At 45.5% G+C, this 10,314-nt stretch overlaps 1 protein-coding gene across 8 annotated transcripts in view; it reads left to right on the top strand.

Moving 5' to 3' along the window:
• Nucleotides 1-3,641: 3,641 nt before the first annotated feature.
• BIRC6 (baculoviral IAP repeat containing 6) overlaps nt 3,642-10,314 on the top strand; it is a 180,431-nt gene continuing 173,758 nt past the window's right edge. For 7 of the 8 annotated variants that reach the window (XR_008554114.1, XM_037528256.2, XM_037528253.2 and 4 more), the window contains exon 1: nt 3,643-4,019. Coding sequence is in view for 7 of the 8 variants with exons in the window: in XM_037528256.2 (XP_037384153.1) it covers nt 3,701-4,019 (319 nt within the window). In the remaining variant the exon portion in view is untranslated. Of the gene's footprint in view, nt 4,020-10,314 lie in introns of all 8 variants that reach the window. The other variant, XM_054701217.1, reaches the window with a different exon arrangement.

The following is a 10,314-nucleotide window of genomic DNA, read 5'->3' as shown; positions in this document are numbered from 1 at the left end:
CCTGGACTGCCAGGGATCAAACTTGTGCTGCAGAGGTTGCAGATAGCTTCACAGTGCCATGCTTAACCCCTTGCGCCACCAGGGAGGCCCTGATTTTTTAACTAAGAGAAATTTTATTGTCATCAAAGCTTATTCCCCTTCTAAATTTAGATTCCATTATTACATCAAGCATGTGTTGCACACAGTGTTTCTATAGGACTCAATGTGTGTTTGTGTGTGTGTGTGTGTGTGCGTGCTGTGAATTTTACTGGAGTCTGTAATAAATGGACTCAAATCCTATGTCTCATAATATAACCTCAGCCACCAAGTCCCTCTAGCATTTATCAAGGAATCTTTAGGGATAGTGTTTGCTCTGTAAGCTCCAGAATCAGTTTTGCCTCTCTCTCAACTCCTGTGTAGCTTGACACAGGCTTCCATTCAGTCAGAGCCCCTGCTCACTCTGACAATCCTCATCGGCAGTTCTGGAGTAGCTTGTATCCTAGCCTGTACCCTTTGTGACAAGTGGACCCTCTACCATGGCTGCATAAGAGAAAGAGCTGGTGGGAGTGGGAAAGGAAACTCTGTTCTCCATGCTATTTATTGTTTTTCTTGCCTTGTAGCAAGTGATTTCCCATGAAGTTCGAGGACATCCAGACCTCTGTGTTGAAAAAGTGGTGAGAGTGGTTTATTTTGACTTGTCCGTGGTTCTAGAAGGAAAGTATTCAGTCTTTCACTTTAAGTCTGGTGGTAGCTGGGGGTGGGGGTGGAGGGTGGTTTGTAGATGCTTGTAATTAAGTTGAGGAAATTTTCCTGTTTTTAGTTTTTTGGATGCCTCCCCTTCTTGCCCCCTGAATGGAAGTTGGGTTTTGTCAATACTTTTTCTGTGTCAATCAGGCCTGCTTTCTGAGTCTACATTTCTGATTCCAGCAAATTGCTCTTTTTAGAATGATCACCAATGGGAATTTCTACTTTAAGTGAGCACCACTTTTGCTCAAAATGTTTGGCTGGTGGCCCTCAAAAGATCATCACTTCAAAACAGACTGGATATAAAACTGAGTACAACATCAGGGATGTTTACCCTCAACTAATTGTGCAGAAAGACATCAACAACACAGCTGATGTTGAACTTCACCCAGTTATGTTAAAGAACACTCTTTGAAATACATTTTTGATGTTGCAGGATTCTATGGTCATATGAGTTTGTGAAATGTTGGTTCAAAGAGGTTAAATGGGAGTCTCAGAACTTTTGAATTTCTAATAAATATAATAAATGCCCTAAGAGGAGACATAGAGGCAAAGTTTCTCAAATTTCTGTGATTATGAAAGTATTTCATTTCAGAACATCTTCCAGGAAATTCATTTTGGAAACTGCTGGTTTACAGGTCAAGGCACTCTAAACTCAGGGGGAATTTTTTTCCAGCCAAAAAATATAACAGTGTAGCAGACAACTCTGGCTCATTTCTTTCCCATATAGTACATTAAATTAAAGTTTAGTGTTCAGATTACTAGTTTTTCCCCCCTCTGCAATATTATGGGGAATCTTGATTTGCATACAAGGGCCATACAGAGAACCCTTTCAAATTTATGAAAAAATTTGATTCAAATGGATCTTGAGAGGTAAAAACTTTGAAATAGCAGTTTTTACAGTTTCTGCTTAGGTCCTGAGATACAAACAAACAAAACAAACAAACAAACCAACAAACCTGTTTTAGAGGGACACCCCCAATTATATTTAGATTTGATTATGTGCACTCTTTTACCTCAAGGCACCTGAAGTTTTGAGCAGCAGGGTTAAGTTACCAGTACTGGTCAAAATCAGATATCCATTTAGACACTAATTTGTGGGTATTTTCCCATTTTGTTATAGTGCCATCCCAGTTTTAGAGTTTGAGTTAAAACTCTAGTTTGCTCCTACCCCCACCTCACAAACTGGACCGTGATAAGTCTTTTACCTCTTTGAGTTTCCATTTTTACAATTTATAAGTACTTGAAACAAACCTAAGGAGGGCAAGTAAATTTATCATCTCCATTTGACACTTGGTGAAACATTCTCAGTATGTGTGAGTTGATAAATGAAGTCAGATTGACTCAAACTCAGGTATTCATTTAGACTTTAATACCAGGATATTTTCCCACTTTATTACATGGGAAATCAGATAAAAATAGCATGTTTGCCATTCCAAAATGAAATGAATAGACTGTATAAATACAACTTTACGTATGAATAAAGAGGCTTAAGATGTAGTTAGGAGAATCCATGAAGGTTTCCTGAAAGAAATCTGCTGGATAACTTTCATAATTTCTAAATTTTATTGAAATATCAATAGCACATGTCAGATACGACTGTATACATTTAACAAATGATTTGTACTTCTCACAACAGTACTTTGATTAGGTTTTAAGGGAGAGGACATCAACTTTCCAAGAAAACATAGTGATCCCAAAACATACAGAACCGAGTTCTGGAACCTGATTACAGTGCATGAATCTACACGTGATAAAACGACATAAACCTCTGACATATGCCCAATAAATATCAAATCCCTGCTTTTGATATTGTACAAAAATTATGTAACTTGTAACCACTGGGGAAAACTGGGTTAAGTTGGACCTCTGTTCTGTCTCTTAAGAGTACTGGTCAACTGTTTTATAGAATGTCTTTCAATTTGTCCAATGTTTTTACCCATTAGATAGGGGTTACGGGTAGTCAGACCACAGAGGTCTGTGCTATAGTTGCAGCTGTTAATCTCACAATCATTTCAAAACAAAAAAGTAGCAGTTAGTCTCCAAAGAGGCATTAGTAAATTGAGAGTGTTTTCTTCCTGCAGCACATACACCTATTAACAGTTCACAAAACTATAGTTTGGAACGTGCAGAGACACCTACCTTAATTATGCTTACACTACCTCTTCTCTGGCACTTTTTCTTTTTTTAAAGATTTATTTATTTATGCATACAGGAGCTGGGGTACAGGCCATTGATATGGGAGGGTGAGAGCATTCACCAGAGACAGAGTGGGGAGCAAAACAGGCAGATTGACCAGGGGAGCAGCGGGCAGCCAGGAGAGGTCCGCCGCGCCATGTGGGTATCTCCCTTGCATTATCTGGCACTTTTGTTTCAAAAAGATTTGGCAATGGGAGGCGCGGGTGGCGGGTGGGGGAGGCGTTTAAACGGGCACAGGCTTCAGTTCACATTCCAACCAGTGTTTCCCAGATTTTATTCTCAGACTAGAGCTCGCGGCCCAAACTCCGAGGAGTCCTCGCGGCCACAGCCCCACAGCGGAACCGCGCGAGGCGGGCGCGCCCGGGGGCAGCCGGACTCCCACCTGAGGGAAACTCGGCGCCTCAGCCTGGCCTCAGGGCCCGGCTCCCCGCCTAGCGGAAATATGCGGATCCCACCCCTCCCCGCTCTCCCCCTCCTCCCGGGGCCGGGCAGCGGGGCGGAGCAGGGGCAGCCGCCCCTCCCGGCCGCGGAAACAGAATCTGGGCCGCCGCGGCCGCGCAGCTGGCCCCAGCGGCGGCGCGTGGCACGCGCGAGCCCTCCCGCGCATGCTCCGCCCGCCGCCCCGCCCCCGCCGCGGCCCCGCCCCCCGCGCCCGCTCCCCTCCCCCGCCAGCCTTCCTCGGAGCTGGCCCCTCCGGGCGCGCGGCCGACGTCCCGCGTGCGTGCCGGCGCTTGACTTCACTTCCGGCTAACGCGCTCCGCTTGCCCCCTGGCCCCGGATGGTGACTGGCGGTGGTGCTGCACCTCCCGGGACTGTCACTGAGCCGCTTCCCAGTGTGATTGTGCTGAGCGCAGGCCGGAAGATGGCGGCTGCGGCGGCCGCGGGCCCGGGCTGCTCCTCGGCCGCGGGGGCAGGCGCCGCCGGGCTCTCCGAGTGGCTGGTGCTGCGGGACGGCTGCATGCGCTGCGACGCCGACGGGCTGCACAGCCTCTCCTACCACCCGGCGCTCAACGCCATCCTGGCCGTCACCAGCCGCGGGACCATCAAAGTCATCGACGGCACCTCGGGGGCCACCCTGCAGGCCTCGGCGCTCGGCGGTGAGAGCGGCGCGCCGGGCGGGGCCGGGCCCGCGGGAGGCCGGGGAGGAAGCCGCCCAGCCCCGGGGCTCGGCCTCGGAGAGGAAGCGGCGTGACCGAGCGGGGCGCGGGGTGGGCAGGGCCGGGGGCTCGGGCCTGCTGTGGGGGGCCCGGAAGCTGATGGAGGAGGACCTCGGCTCTCAGTTTTTTCTGCAGCTGCAGCTGGGAGGGGAAGCTGGGGGGCCGGGGAGCGGCGGGAGTTGCCTCTTGGGCCTTGGGGTCCGGTGTGGGTTGGTCCGCTGGTGGAGGTGGGGAGACCTCGGAGCGTGGCACCCGGGTAGGCCAGACCCCGGGAGGGTCCGGGTCGAGGTGGCGGTACCGCCTCGGGGAGATCGGAGCGCCCAGGGGTCGAAAGGCTGGTCCAGGTGTGAGACGGGAGGCCGGCGTCCAGCCCCTCCCTGCTCGGCGGGCAGGCGCTGGGGGCCCGCAGGTGCTGGGGTGTACGCCGGCTCCGCGCCCGGTGGGGGTTGGGTGGGCCTGCGGTGGGGGTGGGGAGGAAGAAGGCGGGCCAGCTGCTGGAACTGTTCGGTCGACGACTTCGGGACTTTGGCAGACGCCGAGGAAGGCTAGACCTGCCCCTTAGTCTGGGACCTCCAGCTTCTGTCCTCTAGTGAAGACCAACGCAGAACCTCCGCTATATGTGCTGAGAATTTCTTTGGGTTTGCGATGAGGTGAAATTTCGGACCTTCTCTGCTTATTTAACCACAGCGAGCCGAAAGTTGGGACTCGGGGGCATGTGGGGAGCTCCCCCATGGAGGAGAGCAGCTCTGGGGGGCACAAACGTTGGTTCAGCGGCCGTGCTTACAATATGCAAGAGGTGAACGCTTAGTGGACTGGAGTGGAGTGTTTTGGAATTGCCCTGGCTAAGTTACATTTGGCTGAGATGACATTTCACTTGTAGTTAAATGATGGGTCGCTTAATTTACAGGTTATGACTTGAGATTGAAAAGTTAGCATGGGAGTGAGTTAGACTCTTGCTGCACTGACTTGTAACATCTGTATGCCTGCGTGCATTTACCCAAGTAGAAGTAGTTATGTGGCCTAACAGGTTCACTTGAATTTTAGCCGACAAATAAGGAAAAATCGTTATTTTAAGTTTACTGTGAGCAATGATGCAATTCAGGGTTAAAAAGATAAAATAAGGTATGTTAATTTGTGTTGATGTGAGAGTTGTGAAAGACTTGGGTTATATATAGCTGTCGAATATAAACCTGAAATAAATCTAAGATGTTTTTAGGAGAAGGTTTTGAGCGGTTGGTTTGTAAGTTCTCTAGACATAGGGAAAGGAGGAGAGGAGTGTCTCACATGTATCAGGGAACAGTTGCTGAAAGGTGGACTTAAGGTTGTCACTATGTATGAGGAGATACTCATTAGTAATTGGTTTCCTCTTAAACTTGCTTAGGTTGGTTCATGTGTGAGAAGATATAAGGAATAATTATTATGTATCATGTATCCCCCACCTAGTTTAAGAAATAAAACATTACAGATAGAGTTGAAATCTCTTCTGAATCTCTGGATTGTAGTCCTCAAACCCTCCCACTCCCCCCCAGAAGCATTTTTAATTTGGTTTTACCATTTTCGTAAGTGTCTCTGTAATTTTTAGTATATGCTTGCATCTTTAAACAATGTTAATACTGCCTTTTATGATTGTAAACTTCGAATAAGTGGTGTCCTCGTCTTTGTATTTGGATTTTCATAAAAAGCTTTTCAAGTATTTTCAATAGAAAGGGGTTTCATGGTGTTCTTATGTCTGGAAGCCATGTTTGAGAAAAATAATATGTGCCAGTGTTTGTTATAGTGCTGGGAGAAAGTGATTATATGTGTACCTGCTTGCTCATGGAAGGGAGGAAAATGGTCACTCTAAAGATAGATACTAAAGGGCAGGGTTTTAGATGTGTAAGTGTCAAGGTAGATGTATAAAACAGTATGGATTTGGAATAACTTAGTTGGGGTATGTTGGGGCATTTGTTAATTAGAAAATTATAGGATTGCATAGGATTATATATTCCCATGCATTGAAGCTTGATAATATGTTTGAAATATGTAGATGAGTTTATAGCAAAGTAAAGGATTGCAGAAAAAGTTTAAAAGTAACGATAAGTAAATTCTGGAACATTCTTATATATGAGAAGTGCAGTTTGTTAATATTTACAGAGATGGTATAGGGTCCTTTGTATGTCATCTGTTCAGGTGATTCAGGAGGGAATGCTACATTTTATATTTTGCCTGGAATATGTAGGCATTTAATAGGTTTGCTTTTAGTGGTTAATAGAGGATGACAGTCCTATAAATAGAATGGGGAGAAGGTGCCAGTAGTGACTATGGTTCTACATGACCCCTTTTTGTAGTTCATAGGCAATGTGCCACTTTCTTTTCTATGCCATAAATATTGTCTGAGGGGATAAGGAATGGTATAACCAGGTAGAAATTTTTTTTTTTTTAAGTTAGAATTTTTTTTTTAAAGATTTATTTATTTATGCATACAAGAACTGGGGTACAGGCCAGAGGTGTGGAGTGTGTGTGAGAGGATTCACAAGAGACAGAATGAGGAACAGAATAGGCAGACTGACTGAAATACACAGCTGAGGTGGTGTAGCGGGTGAGTCAGGAGAGTTCTGCTAAGCCATGTGGGTATCTCCCTGGCTGGGGATTGAACCCGTGCCGCAGTGGTTGCGGCATAGGTTGCGTCTTAACCCCTTGCGCGACCAGGGAGGCCCACACCCCTGTTCTTGTATGCATAAATAAATCTTGAAAATAAAAAGAAAATGAAATTGGAAATTGAAGGATGGAAGTAGTATAACTAAAGTATCTGTATCTGACTTAACAGTGTTTATAAATGCACTTTGATAAGATTAAGAGTTATCAGGCAAGTATTTGTTCCCCATTAGTGTTTTTTTTTTTTTAAGATTTATTTTATTTATTTATGCATACAAGAGCTGGGGTGTTGACCAGAGGTGTGGGGGGATGGTGGTAGTGGTGGTGAGAGGACTCACCAGAGACAGAGTGGGGAGCAGAAGAGGTGGATCCACTGAAATACGCTGCTGAGGGGAACAGCGGGCAAGACGGGGAGGTCTGCTGCACCATGCGGTTCACCTCCCTATCATGGAATGGAGCTCATGCTGCAGTGGTGGTGATAGCTTCATAATGCTAAGACTTAACCCCTTAAATCACCAAGGAGGCCCATCCCCAATAGTGTGTAAGAGAGTTAAGATTTCTGAGTTTCTGAGCATGCTGATTCCTTGATCTGGTATTCTGTGACTTCCCTGATCTGGTTTCTACCAGTTTCGCTGCTAGTCTTATCTCCCCGTTTTGTTTTGTGAAACTGGTTCATTTTATTTTTTTTTATTTTATTTTTTTTAAAGATTTATTTATTTATTTACTTATTTATTTATTTATTTATTTAAGCACTGGGTACAGTCAGAAGCGCGGGAGGGTGAGAGAATTCACCAGAGCCAGAGCAGGGAGCAGAGCAGGCAGAAGGACCAAGGTACACTGCTGAGGGGAGCAGCGGGTGGCAGGAGAGGTCTGCGTGCCATGTGGGACCTTCCTCCGGTGGCCAGGAGCAGCCGGGGGATCGAACCGGCGCTGCAGAGGCTGCGGGCAGCTTCGCAACCCAGCACTCAACCGCTGCGCCACCGGGGAGGCCCGAAACTGGTTCATTTTATATCCTTTCCTAACTCTAGTACTTTTGCTCTTTATTGGAAATGTACCAGTTCCCTCCAGACAATTAGATAAATCTTACCCATTTTAGAAGACCTGGGGCATATCTTAACCCTCTGATCATTTTAGCTTGAAGTCCACTGAACCCCTAAGCACATACTGTGCTGTTAATGTCTGTTTTGATAATTTGGCAACTTACGGTTTGTTGTTTTCTGTCCTGAACCATCTACATTCCATTTTATCTACCTTTTTTATGAATAGATGATTTCTAATTATATTTCAAATTGTGAAACGGAACCTTGTTTACTTGTTCATATCCCCTCACCAGATGCCTAGTACAAAATATTGAAAAACATTTTTGTTTACGTTTATGTATAATGAGTATGTTAAATGATTGCTTCCTTACATACTAACTACTAAGTAAAAACCTCTTCTTTTCAGTTTTCCTAAGTAGACTTTATTTTTTAAAAAGATTTATTTATGCATACAAGAGCTGGGGTACAGCCCACAGATGCGGGGAGGTTGGGGTGAGAGGATTCATCAGAGACAGAGTGGGGAGCAGAACAGGAAGATGGACCGAAGACACTGCTAAGGGGAGCAGTGGGCGAGACAGGAGAGGTCTGCCTCTCCATGTGGATTGCTCCCTGGCTGGCCTGGGATCGAACTTGTGCTGCAGAGGCTGCGGATTGCTTCATAGTGCGGTTACCCTTGCGCCACCAGGGAGGCCCCAGGATTCACTCTTAGTGAGGAACATGCAGTGGTTTCTGGCCATTGTGTATGACATGTTGTACAGAACGGTTTCATTGCCTTAAAAATCTGTGCTCTGTTCACCCCTCTCTCACCCTTCCCTCTGGCAACCATTGATTTTTTTTTTTTTAACTGTTGGCAAACTTCTGACTTCTACAGTGTCATATAGTTTGAATCATACAGCATGTAGTCTTTTCAATTTGACTTTTCTCTTTTATTAATTTATATTTAAACCTCCTCCATGTTTTTTCATGGCTCATTTCTTGTTAGGGTTGAGTAATATTCCATTTCATGTATGTACCACAGTTTTATCTGTTCACCTGCTGAAGAACAACGTCATTGCTTCTAGTACATGGTTAGTACATGGCAATTATTAATTTTTTAAAGATTTATTTATTTATACAAGCAAATGGGTACAGTCAGAAGCGCGGGAGGGTGAGAATTCACCAGAGCCAGAGTGGGGAACAGAACAGGCAGATTGACGAAGTACACTGCTGAGGGGAGCAGCAGGTGTGGCAGGAGAGGTCTGCGCACCATATGGGAACCGGCGCTGCAGAGGCTGCGGGCAGTTTTGCAGCCCAGCGCTTAACCGCTGCGCCACCGGGGAGGCCCATAGTACATGGCAATTAAGAATAAAGCTGCTATAAGCACTATTTACAATAGCTAAGCTTCGGAAACAACCCAAATGCCCAAAAATATAGATGACTGGATCAAGAAGATGTGGTACATATACACCATGGAATATTACTCAGCATTCAAAAAAGATAAACACATGCAATTTGCAGCAACATGGATGGCGCTGGAAAGGGATCATGCTCAGCGAAATAAGCTAGAAAGAAAAAGAAAAATCCCGGATGGTCTCACTCATAGCAGGAATCTAGAAAACTTAAATAAGGGGCCAGGAAAAAGAATAACTATAAGAAAGAAAATATCAAAATCAACAAACAACTATGAACCAGAGACACTCTATGGGGGTTGGGGGCTGGGGAAAGGAGGGCTTGGAGTCAAAATAAGGGGGTTGTAATTGTATGGGGAATATAAAAATAAAATTTAAATAAAAAAAATAAAGCTGCTATAAACCCTTGTGGAGCTTTTGTGTGAACGTAAGTTTTCAGTTCATTTTGATAAATACCCAGGGGCAAGACTGCTGAGTTATATGGTAGGAGTATGTTAGTTTTATAAGAAACTGCCAGACTTCTCCAAAGATGCTATACAATTTTGCATTCCCAACAGCAATGAATGAGAATTCCTATTGCTCCACTTCCACATTAGCATTTGATGTTGTCATTGTTTTGGATTGTGGGCATTTTGATAGGTCTGGTGGTATCTCATTGTTTTAATTTGCAGTTCTCCAAAGACATGTATGTTGATCATCTTTTCTTATGCTTACTTGTAGATTTCAGGCATTAAAAATCAAAATAATACTTTATACACCCCTTGACCATACTATTTATTTGTTTTTCTTTAAATGTTGTCTGTTCATGCAGTTTATTTTATTTATTTTTTTTAAATAGAGGCATGTTTTTATTTTTATTTATTTATTTATTTATTTAATTTGTTTGTTTGTTTTGTTTATACATGCACTGGGTACAGTCAGAAGCGCGGGAGGGTGAGAGAATTCACCAGAGCCAGAGCGGGGAGCAGAGCAGGCAGAAGGACCGAAGTACACTGCTGAGGGGAGCAGCGGGCGGCAGGAGAGGTCTGCGCGCCATGTGGGACCCTCACCCAGTGGCCGGGGAGCAGCCGGGGATCGAACCGGTGCTGCAGAGGCTGCGGGCAGCTTCGCAACCCAGCGCTCAACCGCTGCGCCACTGGGGAGGCCCTGTTCATGCAGTTTAGCATAACATGT

Source organism: Talpa occidentalis, unplaced genomic scaffold, assembly GCF_014898055.3.
Source record: "Talpa occidentalis isolate TD23 unplaced genomic scaffold, MPIMG_talOcc4v2.1 talOcc4.5, whole genome shotgun sequence".
NCBI lineage: Eukaryota > Metazoa > Chordata > Mammalia > Eulipotyphla > Talpidae > Talpa > Talpa occidentalis.
The sequence above is the reverse complement of the archived record's forward strand: the minus strand, read 5'-3'. Positions and strand labels throughout refer to the sequence as shown.